Genomic DNA, 15,097 nt, shown 5'->3' with positions numbered 1-15,097 from the left:
ATTCTTTACAGGGAAAATAGATATAAACTATTAAAAATATATATAAAAAAACTTTAAAATATTTAGAAAGGGTTGAAGAAAATATCCTAGTTAAAAACTTGTTTCCTTTTTTTCTAAAGAACTAATTTACATATTTTACAATTAACCCTTTTTAAACATATTTAAGCACCCTAAAAACATTAAAAGGTACTGAGTGTTACAATTATTATTTTTTTATTACAATTCAAGTTAAATTTTAACATTTTTTATTTAATTTTTTCATTGTTGAAACTATAGGGTTTCATTTTTAGGCTTAATTTGGACATTGGTCTTCCAAAAACATATAATAAGACCAGTTGCTATCTAGTAACTATATTTGTTAACACTATAATAATGCTGTTAATATTATTAAATCATTATTTCAAGTAGATGGTTATGTTAACTTAACTTACATTTACCAAAAAAATTTTAAACACAAAAGCTCTATAGTTCTAGTTAATGAGCTAAATGATAAACTCAACACCTCCTCAAAATTTATTAAGTTTAAATTTTCAATTTCACACAAAAGCTTTTGTATCGCTCAAAGCTTAAAATTACCGTGTGGACATCATAACCACCCCCCACAATCCCAGCCACAGTAGACACATCTTGTGGGTAAGCATCAGACGACAGTGTATACCGGTTGTGACTATTGCTCACTAGCATCACTTGGAGCGAAAATATTTACACAAGTAATAAATAGTTCTTAAGTTTAACTTGTCTATTATTTTAAACTGACAGTGCTTTTAATTGTTTTTTTGGGTGGTAAAATGAAAAGTAAAAGGGTTAATTGAGAAATATGTAAATTATTTCTGTAGACAAAGAAAAAGGGTTAGTTTTTCTACTAGGATATTATTTTCTTCAACCCTTTTAAGTGCTTTCAAAAGTTTCATCCTTAAAAGTTGTCTACATCTTTCTTGCGTCCTTTGTTGTAATTCCCATTAAGTTTATTAAAAAATTCGAATGAATAGTTAAGTTTTATGTTGGCGAAAGTATAAATACTTACATCACGTAGGGGCTACCGTGATCATGAAGGCGGCTCCCCCAAAGAGTGGCTTGGTCATTGCACCTTACGACTTTGTACACCTTTGCCAATATTCCGAACGAGAATAGTGGATGCGTATAATTTTTGGTAGCCGGGAATGGCCTTAGATGCCGTCCCGATATTTGTGTAATTGATTTCAGTTTAAACTAAATATATTTTAATAAATTTCTATACTCTAACACTAGGCGAGCGAGTAATATTGACTGGACTAAAATCTAGACTACTATAGACTATAGACTAGACTATAGACTAGACTAGACTATAGACTAGACTATAGACTAGACTATAGACTAGACTATAGACTAGACTATAGACTAGACTATAGACTAGACTATAGACTAGACTATAGACTAGACTATATACTAGACTATAGACTAGACTATAGCCTAGACTATAGACTAGACTATAGACTAGACTGCAGACTAGACTATAGACCAGACTATAGACCAGACTATAGACTAGACTATAGACTAGACTGCAGACTAGACTATAGACCAGACTATAGACTAGACTGTAGACTAGACTATAGACTAGACTGTAGACTAGTTAGTTCAGCAGTCAGTTATTTATTAAGTAAGTTAGTTAGTTAGTTAGTTAGTTAGTTATTTAGTTAGTTGTAAAAGAAATTCATAAAGCGGTTTCAATTGCTCTATGGCGGTTTTTCTTACTTTCAACTTAAATAAAACATTCTTTTAAATAACTGCCATAACTTTTGGTATTTATCACGATTTTTTTTTTTTTTTTTTTTTTTTTGTATTTCAAAAATTGTAACACTAAACATTAGCTGCAAATTGTTTAAACATAAAAACGAAAATAAATTATATTTTAAATGCAAACATCTTTTTCCGCTTAATGTTAGAAAATTTAAAGTTTAATAGGGGATTAAGAGAGCACAAACACAAATAAACATTAAAAAAACAGTTAAATTTTGAAATGCATGTGTTTGAGTTTTACGTATGAATGAATTTTAAGATACTTAGATATATTTAATATTAGCAAAGAAAAACACAATTTTTGAGTTAATAGTGTTGGCTGACATGTCTTACCCACTAACAAATAATTCCGTAATCATCAACAACATCATCGTCGTCGACATCATCATCCACAGCATGATCTCTTTCTGAAATCTAAAGCCATAGTTGAAATAAACACATACACGTTTAGGTACTTACTTATACATTTAAAAATAAAAATCTTGTACAATTATTACCAGTTTATAGATACATTAAGTAAATATGTAGTGAACAGAAAAATACTTTAAAGTGTAAAATTATTAATTTGTTGTGTATGATTTTTTGTTAATAATTTTTTTATTTTTTGGTTTTTTTTCGATTTGCAATATTTTAATTTTGAGTTTTGAGGGATTGTGTGCAATTAAATTCTGCGCATATAAATATGTGCACATTTGCCACAAATACTTTATAAACACTTTAGATCTTTAAGATTTAACATCAATAACAAATTATCATTCACCTAAACTCAACAAAAATGTTCAAAATTGTAAGTTTCCTGTTTTAAAGGAAGAACAAACAAAAATCTATAAATAAAATCAAACAGTAATTAAATTATTTCCATACTCCTGCCTTAATTTTGTACACGAAATGAGTTTCAAGGACTCTTCAAGGCAGGAACTTTAAAATAATTAATAATAATGAAATTTGTTTTCTTCTCCTCTCCACTCACAATTTATTTACAGCTCATTGTTTCTTTAGCCATTTGTGGTTGTGCATTGGCTGTTGATTATCAGGCTGAAACCCGTAATTTCGTTAACGAAATCAAAGAGGATGGCAGCTACAATTATCAATTCGATACCACCAATGGTATTGCCCAGCAGGAGTCGGGTGTTGGTGGCCACTATGCCACTGGCTCTTCTCAATACTACTCTCCTGAGGGTGAATTGATTCAATTGACTTATACTGCCGATGAAAATGGTTTCCAACCACAAGGTGCTCATTTGCCAACACCACCACCAATTCCAGAAGCTATTTTAAAATCATTGGAATACATTCGTACTCATCCCTATCATGAGGAGCAGCAATATCAACAACCCGGCGCTGCCAAACAATACGGCAATCAGCAACAACATCAAGGTCCCTATCGTAAATTCTAATTTAGAGAAATAACAATTGTACGTGATTGCGATATTTGCTGTGATTTCATTCTTGTCTGTCTATCTATCTAATCCATCTATCTGTCAATAGGAAAAATCTTCTGTTTATATTGTTTGCTCCTTTGGAACACTCACATTCCTACATTTACAAAATGTATTTGTATAGTAATACCGCCATAAATATTTTTCTTTTACTACACATATATATGTAAACACTTAGACATACATACATACTTATAAATAATACATAAAATTCATACTTGTATACTACATCTTACTTTTAAACATACACACATTCAACATCCCTATCCTTAATATCCTTGTTTTATATACTTTTTGTAAATAGTGAGAATAAAGAGAACATAATTTTGTTATAAATATTTTTGTTTGTTAAAAACAAAAAATTGTCATCAAATAAAATATATCATAGTGTTTTATTTACAACATTGAAGAAATAGTAATAATATCATTTTTGCAAAGGATCTGCTAAAGGATTTAAAATATATTATAATAAAACTATACTTTGTCACTGTGTGATATGACAATTTGTATACTTTTTCTTGGCAATTTGTTAAAAATTTTAAAATCCTAATAGTCATTTAATCAGAACCAAAGACATACACCACTATTGAGCATGTTGGATTCTTCTTATACATATACATACATAGAAAGATGACAGCATTCAAACTCTAAACTATTGACTAAACTACAGACTAGACTATAGACTAGACTATAGACTAGACTATAGACTAGACTATAGACTAGACTATAGACTAGACTATAGACTAGACTATAGACTAGACTATAAACTATAGACTAGACTATAGACTAGACCATAGACTAGACTATAGACTAGACTATAGACTAGACTATAGACTAGACTATAGAGTAGACTATAGACTAGTCTATAGACTAGACTATAGACTATACTATAGACTAGACTATAGACTATACTATAGACTAGGCTATAGACTAGACTATAGACTAGACTATAGACTAGGCTATAGACTAGACTATAGACTAGACTATAGACTAGGCTATAGACTAGACTATAGACTAGACTATAGACTAGACTATAGACTAGACTATAGACTAGACTATAGACTAGACTATAGACTAGACTATAGACTAGACTATAGACTATAGACTAGACTATAGACTAAAATGTTTTATAAAGAGTAGACTATAGACTAGACTATAGACTAGACTATAGACTAAAATGTTTTATAAAGAGAGAATTTAAAAAAATAAATATTTCAAAATTTTCAATTGTGACAAGTTTTTAAAACTATTTTAGTATGACTGAAAAAATAGATAGATAAGACGCATAAACCCTTTGTTATTTACCTACAAATACAATTTGTTGCTAGAATATAAATCAATTTGTATTTATTTTTTTATTTTTGCTCCTACAATCATTAACATTCTAAAGTGACTAAATGAAATATGATTATAATTGAAATATTCCTACATCGCATCGTCATATTTTAAAGCAATTTAAGACTTCAGCAATTAAGAGGTGTGAACATTTAATGAATCATTAGAAAATTATTCAAATAATAATGAGTTTATACAATATGCAAAGCTCATTTGTATTAAAAGATAATAAATTATTTTTAAGCCCAAGACTAGTACGAACATTATTACAATTAATCAGGGCTTGTAATAAGTCTAAAATATATATTTTCAACAACAGAAATCAATTAATATTTAGTTTTAAGGTCATGCCACAATAAGAAGAAGACACATATTCATTCACATCGTTGTAGCTTATTTTTTGATACAAATTTAAAACAGCCACCATCAGCCAAGCAGCAAATGATTAATGTTGCAAATGAAAATTTATATCACTTCCGATTAACATGAATAAAACCACTCCATGCAACCAGTTATAGCAAATGTAGCCGAAAATTACCTTGAATTTGTTTTCAATTGGAAATGGACGGACAGTTAGACACAGAAAACAAATAATGGATCCCTTTAATTATGAAAATAATACACATTTATGAACAAAAAATGTTTAAACAAAAACGCATGAATGACTAGATTAATCGAAGTATTATTTTAATATTTAAGTGGCTCTTGATTCATGATTAACAAAACTCAATGTAATGTTGCATGTTCAAATGAAACTGTTAAATAAAATAATTACATAGTAAATTTGTAAAAACTAACAGGACCCATCAATTTGTATGAAGAGCCACACGCTTTCTTAAGGAGGCTTTTTATTAACCTTGAATTTAAAAAGGTCTTAAATCAATTTTTTAGTTAACGAATTTAACGAAAATTGTATATAAATAACGTTTTTAAATAGAATTTCCTATAAACTCACTCTTTAAGAGAATATTCGTAAATTTGATATTTTCAAAGAATTTTTATCTAGTGTAGACTAGACTATAAACCAAACCATAGACTAGACCATAAACTAGATTATATATTAGACTATAGATTAAACTATAGATTAAACTATAAACTAGACTATACACTAGGCTACAAAATAAGCTATAGACTAGAATACAGACTAGGCTTTAGACTACACGATAGACTAGACTACAGACTAGACACTATCGGCTAGACTATGTACTAAACTATAGGCTAGACTATAGACAAGACTATAGGCTAGATTATAGACTAGACTATAGGCTAGACTTTAGACTAGACTATAGCCTAGACTACAGACTAGACTATAGGCTAGACTATAGACTAGAATATAGGCTAGACTATAGACTAGAATATAGAACAGACTATAGACTAGACTATAGACTAGACTATAGCCTAGACTATAGACTAGACTATAGGCTACACTATAGACTAGACTATAGACTAGACTATAGACTAGACTATAGACTAGACTACAGACTAGACTACAGACTAGACTACAGACTAGACTATAGACTAGACTACAGACCAGACTATAGGGTAGACTATAGATTAAACTATAGGCTAGACTATAGACTAGACTCTAGGCTAGACTACAGACTAAACTATAGGCTTGACTATATACTACACTATAGGCTAGACTATAGACTAGACTATAGACTAGACTATAGACTAGACTATAGGCTAGACTATAGACTAGACTATAGGCTAGACTATAGACTAGACTATAGCCTAGACTATAGCCTAGACTAAAGACTAGACTATAGACTAGACTATAGGCTAGACTATAGACTATACTATAGGCTAGACTATATACTATACTATAGACTATACTATAGACTATACTATAGACTAGACTATAGACTAGACTATAGGCTAGACTATAGACTAGACTATAGCCTAGACTATAGCCTAGACTAAAGACTAGACTATAGGTTAGACTATAGGCTAGACTATAGACTACACTATAGGCTAGATTATAGACTAGACTATAAACTAGACTATACCTTGACTATAAACTAAACTATATACTAAACTATAGGCTGGACTATAGAATAGGCTATAGACTACACTAAATTATAATATTGGAAATAGTGTTATCCTTTCTCCGGACTTCGGTCTGAAGTAAAGCCCGAACTTTTGTCTTGCTATGGACTAGACTATATAGATTAGACTATATTCTTGACTACAGTAAATTTTCTATAAATACTCAAAATATTTCTCTTTCTTAAATATTTTCGATTAAGTTTGTTAATCGTTAATCTCAACTACAATCCATTTGTGTGCTGGGATATTGCGTCATGATGCTGCATACCCACTGCCTTAATTATGCACAACCTTGATCATGATTATAATGTGGAAGACAATAATGTATGTAGAAGATAATAATGCAACAGGTCTTATTTATTGGAGGTACAACTTCATAATCAAAAAACACATACAATCGCATAACAATCGGTCAGACACACACATACACATATATTTAGACAATGACTTTTGAGAATGTACATTCAAAAGATTTGTATGGTTGGATGACTGGCTGGCTAGACTGGCAAAAACGGCGGATTGTTTTGGCGTTAAATTAAACGAATAAGTGAATGTTGTGTGTGTCTTTTTCCGGTTTCATATTAAACAATGTTTCTTTGCAATATTTTACGTTTTTGTTGATTATAAAGAATTTTTTTGTTTTGCCTATAACAAAAAACATACATATAAATTGTGGATTTAGGTCATGCAACATTTTACATTTTTACAACTTGGCAACAAGCATATCAACTTCGTTTTTTTTTTGTTGGCAGTTGTAAAATCCCACAGAATTAAAAGCAGCTCACGTGTTTCTTGGCAACAACTCAGAAGTGTAGTTTCAAGAATAACTTACAATTTAGTTTCCTCATGTCGCAAGAAACAGCAATTTTAACAAATAAAAAGTTGTTCAACTTCACCTGTCGTTATAGTATTTCACAGTTTATGTCTTGTTGTCTTGTTTTTTTGGGCATCTTTTGCCATAGCATAGCTTTTGCCATTGTTGTTGTTGTTGTTGCTGTAATAAACGTGAACTACCTTCGATGTGACTACATGTTGCAAGGTCATTTTAATCATTGTATTTCCAAACATTCGATACTATTCAATTGAAATCAATATGTCAACTGTTTCGTTGTTCTTCTAAAACCGTTTTTATCTTTTTGCAATGCTGCTGGAACGAGTTAAAGAATTTTAGGTGCTAAGTCAACGGAATTGAGTAGTAGAGTCTTGAAAATTATTTAAATTAAAAATAGTTAAAAGAATGCAGAGCAAAATGTTTTATTCATATAGTTTATAGTCTAGTGTATAGTCGAGTCTAGCTTATAGTCTAAACTAATGTCTATTCTATAATGTAGTCAATATCCTAATTTGCAATCTAAAGTCTAGTCTATAGTCTAGTATATAGTCTAGTCTATATTCTAGTCTATAGTCTAGTCTATAGTCTAGTATAGTTTATAGTCTACTCTATAGTCTATTCTATTCTCTAGTCTAAAGGTTAGTCCACAGTCGAGTCAATCTTCAGTTATATAGTCGAGTCCATAGTCTAGTGTATTGTATAACCTGTAGTCTTGTCTAAAGGATAGTCAGGTATTTAGTCTAGTATATTGCCTAGTCTGTAGTCTAGTCTAAAGGGTAGACTCTAGTCAAGTCAGGTCTATAGTCTAGTCTATAGTCAAAGATGTAGTCTAGTCTATAGTCTAGTCTATAGTCTAGTCTATAGTCTAGTCTACAGTCTAGTCTATAGTCTAGTCTATAGTCTAGTCTATAGTCTAGTCTATAGTCTAGTCTATAGTCTAGTCTATGGTCTAGTCTATAGTCTAGTCTATTGTCTAGTCTATAGTCTAGTCTATGGTCTAGTTTGTATTATAGTCTAGTCTATCTAGTCTACAGTATAATCTATATAGTTAAGCCTACAGTCTATAATGAAGAATAGCCAAAGAGGGAGCGTCATTATTATTTTAACGAAACTCGTACCACTTATACGTCAAACTAATTCCACAGTTGTTTTAATTTTTTTATGTACCCGACCATTTACCAAGTTTTTCTATCTACATACATGACACTCCATCAATCTATTTGTCTAACTCTAAATGTTTCCCGTAAAAATTTAACAAAATCTTCACATACTCTAACCCAGTGAGCATATTTTAACGAAAAATAACAATTATGAAAACATTTTAAAAGCTGTTGTCTTCATTTTAAAGACACGCCTTAATGAGAACAGGTTTCATTGTTTTAATTGTTCACAAAAATTTTATTAAAATTTAATTAAACTTTTATAGACACTAATTTAGCTCGTATTTCAATGGTTAAGTAGTTTATTTATTTTTTTACAAATAAATCATTTCAGCGTTCAACACGTTATATATTTTTAAACGTTTATAAAGTTTATGCAAATTATATAACATTTAAATTTATTTTTTATTACTTTTTGTTTTATTTCGTAAATGATTTATATTCTTTTTATGATTTTTACATGTTTACTTTATAGTTAAATATATTTTTGAAATAAGAACAATGGCCCCCCATAGAAATTTCATTCGATTTTTCACCACCTCCTCTTTCTTCATGAGAGATGGACGTACTATTTCCGAATACCTTTATATATTAAATAATTACTATTCTCTATCTACGTCATATTAGATATCATGATCAAATATATTTCATACATATTTCTTTGATATTTAATTGATTAACTTCCCGATACAGATGTATGTTCTTTTGACATTTGTTAAAAAAAAACTTGAAATAATTTTTAAATCTATTAATCATTTTTGGGTTTGATTTAATTAATTTAGTAATAAGTAACTTAATGTTTATTTATAAAAATTATTTTTTGTGGCTTAAAAAGCACTTTGCAAAAGACAAACTAAACATGTGTATTTTTATACCCTACACCACTATAGTGGGGAGGGTATTATGCGTTTGTGCTGAAGTTTGTAACACCCAAAAATATTGGTCTTAGACCCACCTTAAAGTATACCAATCGCCTCAGAATCACTTTCTGAGTCGATTTAGCTATGTCTGTCTGTCCGTCTGTCTGTCTGTCTGTCCGTCTGTCCGTCTGTCCGTCTGTCTGTCTGTCCACGTAAACATTGTGTTCACGCTACAGGTCGCAATTTTCAAGATAATTTGATGAAATTTGACACATACTCTTTTTTTGAGAATGGTTGAAATCGGTCCATTATTTCTCCTAGCCCCCATACAACCGTACCGCCCGAATCGGACCTTTAGGATCATAAGTACGTTAAATGTTTTATAATGTAAACAAAAATCAGCAAAAATTAGTTTTATAGAACAATAAATGACAATACTAATTTTTATTGTGATCGAGCCTCATTTGACCCAAAAATACTCCCCTTCAGAAAATGACTTGAAGGTCAAAATTAACTTATAATTACTTATAAAACGATTAAAATCTACATAAATTACAAAGTCATTCATATACCAAAATTTATAATGATAGGCCCCTATTTACCCCTTCTCCCCTATGAGCCCACTTTTAGAAAATCTCTTTTTTGTCAACAATAAGCAAAAATATTCCACAAAAAAAAAACAAATTAAATACTTTATTTAAAAAATTCATAATTTTAACATACTGACTGGTGTAGGGTATCATATGATCGGCAATGTCCGACTATAAATTCATACTTGTTATATGTTCTAAAAGATTTTCTTTTTAGCTTTCAAAGCATAACAGAACATGAGTAAAGCTTATTTTAAACATATTAAACTGAATCATAAAACGAAATGAAATAATTAGTTTTATCGTCAAAAGATGTCAAGCTGTGTTGTATACAGATAGTAGATATGAGAACCCAAAAAAAAAACTCATTAACATCGTTTTATGTTCAGTTATTCTCAAAAAAAAATTATATTAATGTATTTTTAACAGATTTCTATGGGGGTTTAAAAGGAATCGTTATAAATTTAAAAAAAAAATAAGTTATAAAATAACAAAAGCTATTTTTTCAAGAGAATAATAAAATTGAAAGTGAATTATTGATACATTAGAAATGAATATAACAAATACATAATAGGTTCAGCACTAATGGAACATAATGGGTTTAATTATTTTGACCCAGGCATCAGAAATCTTTATATGTAGTGAAACAATAATCAATTAGAATTTTAATATACATATAGTCTATATAATCCAGCCTATAGTCAAATCTATAAATAAGTCGATTGATCAGTTTATGTTCACTTCTACCTTCTAGTCTAGACTTGAGAGCAATTCATAGTCAAAACTAAACTCCACTCCATAGTCAATACTATAGTTCATTCCATAGTCTAGTCTGTATTCCATTCTGCCTTCAAGATCATAATAGTATAGTCTTTAGTCCAGTCTACAAAAACTAAACTATAAAATTCTAGTGAAAACTTCATTCTAACCATTAGAAAGTCTAGGCTATCGTATAGCTTACAAACGAATCTATAGTCTAGTCTTTAGTTAAGAATATAAACAAGTCTATAGGTAAAACTATAGTCAATAGTATATTTATAGCTAAAGTCTATTGTCAAATCTATAGACATGACTATTTGCTTCTGTACACAGAACTATTATCTAGTTTATAATCAAAATTACACTGAAGACTATACTAAACTTCATAATGTAGACTATAGTCTTTATACTATAGTGCAGACTATTATCTATAGTGAAAACTATATATATAAAACTATACAATAAGTCCATAATCATTACTATAGTATATTATATTCTAATTCTTTAGTAAAAACTACGATCGAGATCATCTATTGTAAAGACTATAGTCACAATAATAATGAATTTTATAATCTAGAGTTTGATTCTTGTCTAGTCCATAGTTAATTCTATAGGCCAATATATAGTCAAGACCATAATAGACTATGAAGACCATAGTTCAGTCCATAGTTGATTCTATAGACCAATCATTGCTATTCTAATTAGTATTTAGTTAGAACTATATCAGGCCTATAATTTAGTCTATAGTCATGAAAGTAGTGCAGTCTATAATCAAGACCCTAGTATAATCACTACTATAGTCTAGTTTATTGTCAAGACTATAGTCGTTAGTTAGAACTACAGTTTAATACTGTAATCAAGACCATAATCATTGCTTTAGTCTATTGTGTTTTAATTAGTCTTTATTTAGAACTACAGTCCAATCTACTATGATGCCTATAATTTAGTCTATAGTCATGAAAATAGTGTCTATATTCAAAACCCTGGTATAGTCACTTCTATAGTCTAGACTATAGTCGTCAGTTAGTTAGAATTACAGTCCTGTCTACAACTAAGTATATAGTAAAAAAAATACAATCTATAGTCAAGACCATAGTTTAGTCTATAGTCAGTATTATAGTTTAGTCTATAGTCACTACTATAGTTTAGTCTATTGTCAAGACTATAGTTTAGACCAATCTAGGTTAAAAAAATGTATATAATCCAGACTATTGCTTAGTCTATATACCATAGTCCGTTATATAGTTAAAGCTATAGTTCCATCTATAGTCAAGACTATATTAGACTATAATATAACCCATTTTCATGACTATTGTCATGCTTATAGTCAAGACTTTGTTTAGGTCTATAGTGAAATCTGTTCTCCAGTTAATAGGCTACAAACTAGTCTATTTGCCCGATTATAGCTATGGACTATACTAATATAGTTAATTACCAATTTAGGCTCAAAAAAAGAGTATATAATCAAAACTATTGCACAGTATATATTCTGTCTAAAGTAAATCGTATTCCGCTGTATATAATAATATAATCCATTTTCAGAACTAAGTATTATCATGTTTATAATCAAGACTTTGTTCAGGACTATAATCAAATCAGTAGTCCAGTTAATAGTAGACTATAGACTAGTCTATGAGCCCGAATATAGTTATGGATATAGCCAAGATCGAAAATTATATTTTCGTTTTATGGAAACTCTTATTATATAATTTAAATGCGTTTTAACGAATTTTGAAACGATTTTATGTTTTCGATTAAAATATTGATTTCAAAGGAAAATATAAGTGATCACCATATAATGTTCTTTATCAATTTAAATGTTTTTTTAACAAGTTAAAGATTTTTTATGATTTCGCCCAAAATATCTATTTTCAAGAAAAAATATGGGTGATTCCAAAAAAAAACTTACTTTTCAATTTTATTAAGTTTTAAAGAAATTGAAGACGATTAAATGTTTTCCACCAAAATATTAGCTTTTAAGAGAAAATATGAGAGATTCCAAAATAAATTTATTTTGTAATTTTAATGTGTTTTATCAAAGATAAGGACGATTTTATGTTTTCGACCAAAATATAAGTGAAAATATTGTTTTTTTGATGTTATTTCATTTGAATTATAATTACGATCAAAATCTTAATTTTTTAAGATCGCGATCATATGTCCTTTTTTAATTATACTCAAAAATTAATAGGATAACCCAAAAAGTGCTAATTAAAGAAATATGGTCAACAATTAAAAGACAAATTATTATCAGTACAAAAAAAAAGAGATAAAAATAAAAAACCTTTTAGATTGCTTTAACTTGCGGGTAGCCTAATTATAAACGTTTTTTCGTTTATGGATTTACTTTTTATACCAAATATTAACAAAATTTCAAGTTCAACATAAATGCACGCCCATTGTTCTAAACTCAACATGAAGCTAAAAATACCACAAGTTTAAAAAAAACATTTTGTTTATTTTTTAACCACAATAATAAAATTTCAGAAAAAAATTCACACCATTAAAGGTTTTAAGAAACATTTAACAGGGACTATATAATATTATTCGCTGCTTTTAAACGAAACAAGACAATAAAATTTATGAGAGTCATGTAGCAAAAGAAGCTGCAACCGCCACTTGAACACAACAACAATAATAAAAGCAACATTTAGGTATTTACTTATATATGACCACAAAAAAAATGAGTGCCAGATTGTGGCAGAGAAATAAAACAGAAGATTCCCCAGAAATAACCTGAAAACCTGACAAATTGAGCCAAAATTTAAAAAAAAATCAAAAAATATATGCATGAATACACACACTAAAGATAAGGCCTTTAGTTGACCAAAAACCAAAAAAAAGACTGATATTTTGGGGTATAAATTGCAAACCAAATCCACAGAAATGTATTAATTCTTAGTTGAATCTTAAAGAGGAAACAACTCATAAAAATCTACTTTAAGTATTTTTTACAAATTTTATTTAAGCATCATGTATAAATTGGTAAGTAAATTGCTGTCAATCGTTTAAAACCATAACAAATTTGATTGACAACCATGCATGACTGAACGAGTTTGTTGTTGCTGAAAACCAAAGAAAAAAAATCAGCCTCTTAAAGCAAATATGTTCATAAATAAACCTATTAAATACCCATTCATCTCTACTTGTAGTTCATCTGTTGTATTGCTGTCTTAATCAGCTCCTCCTTGGCCCGCCCAAATCAATATGATGCTGCTGCCGAAACTCGTAGTTTTAGCAATGATTTAAAGGAGGATGGCAGTTATCAATATCAATTTGATACCACCAATGGTATTGCTGCCCAGGAGTCTGGTGTTGGTGGTTATTATGCCAGTGGTTCTTCGGCTTACTATGCACCCGATGGCCAATTGATTACTTTAAGTTATACAGCCGATGAAAATGGTTTCCATCCCAGTGGTGATCATTTACCCACTCCACCTCCCATTCCGGCTGCCATTTTAAAGGCTTTGGATTATATTCGCACTCATCCTAATCAGGAAAATCGTGAGGGTGGCAGCCAATTGAAACAGCAACAACAACCGCAATATAAACGTTATCAATAGATTGTTAATTAATTTTCACACACACCCCCGTCCAAAACGTCATTAGTTTTAAGTTCATTGTGTTTGATCCCTGTGTTTATATTTTTTTTTAATTCTCATAAAACCCTTTAAATGTGCTGTTTTTAAAAATAAAAATTATTATGAAAAAATCTAACTTTATAAAAGTGTTTAAACTACAAAATAAGCTGCATTTCTAATTTCGTTAAAACGTATTAAAAATTAAAAAACTAGCTTATTTTGTGATCACCCTCATTTTCCCTTTAAAATCGATATTTTTATCGAAGAAATGACATCGTTTTTAATTTCTTTAAAAAAAAATAAATTGAAAAAATATCATTGTTATAGGAACATTAATATGTTCTTTTAAAAATCGATATTTTGGTAGAAAAAAATAAATAGTCTTAGAAATCTTTAAAACGCATTTAAATTGAAATTGAATAAAATTGTCTCTAACTTTGTCATAACACATCTAAATGAAAAATAATCTTGTTTTGGAATCACTCATAAATTTTTCTCAAAAATGAACTAGAACTGAACTAGAACTGAACTAGAACTGAACTAGAACTGAACTAGAACTGAACTAGAACTGAACTAGAACTGAACTAGAACTGAACTAGAACTGAACTAGAACTGAACTAGAACTGAACTAGAACTGAACTAGAACTGAACTAGAACTGAACTAGAACTGAACTAGAACTGAACTAGAACTAGAATTGAACTAGAATTGAACTAAA

At 29.4% G+C, this 15,097-nt stretch overlaps 2 protein-coding genes and 1 non-coding gene across 3 annotated transcripts; all 3 read left to right on the top strand.

Moving 5' to 3' along the window:
* The first annotated feature begins 1,016 nt into the window (after window positions 1-1,016).
* Window positions 1,017-1,182, top strand: LOC111688095. The gene has a single exon (XR_002762844.1). It is a non-coding gene; the product is annotated as a U1 spliceosomal RNA (small nuclear RNA).
* A 1,279-nt stretch (window positions 1,183-2,461) lies between these two features.
* On the top strand, window positions 2,462-3,595 carry LOC111688091 (pupal cuticle protein Edg-78E-like). The gene is made up of 2 exons (XM_023450580.2): window positions 2,462-2,563; window positions 2,760-3,595. The coding sequence occupies exons 1-2, from the start codon at window positions 2,552-2,554 to the stop codon at window positions 3,171-3,173; spliced, it is 426 nt and encodes a 141-aa protein (XP_023306348.2). The 5' UTR covers window positions 2,462-2,551; the 3' UTR covers window positions 3,174-3,595.
* Window positions 3,596-13,634: 10,039 nt separating this feature from the next.
* On the top strand, window positions 13,635-14,517 carry LOC111688090 (pupal cuticle protein Edg-78E-like). The gene is made up of 2 exons (XM_023450579.2): window positions 13,635-13,785; window positions 13,953-14,517. Exons 1-2 carry the CDS (start codon window positions 13,774-13,776, stop codon window positions 14,361-14,363), a joined length of 423 nt encoding a protein of 140 aa, XP_023306347.1. The 5' UTR covers window positions 13,635-13,773; the 3' UTR covers window positions 14,364-14,517.
* The last annotated feature ends 580 nt before the right edge of the window (window positions 14,518-15,097 follow it).

The sequence above is a fragment of the Lucilia cuprina genome, chromosome 5 (genome assembly GCF_022045245.1).
Source record: "Lucilia cuprina isolate Lc7/37 chromosome 5, ASM2204524v1, whole genome shotgun sequence".
Classification (NCBI taxonomy): domain Eukaryota; kingdom Metazoa; phylum Arthropoda; class Insecta; order Diptera; family Calliphoridae; genus Lucilia; species Lucilia cuprina.
This window is presented reverse-complemented; position numbering and strand designations above follow the sequence as displayed.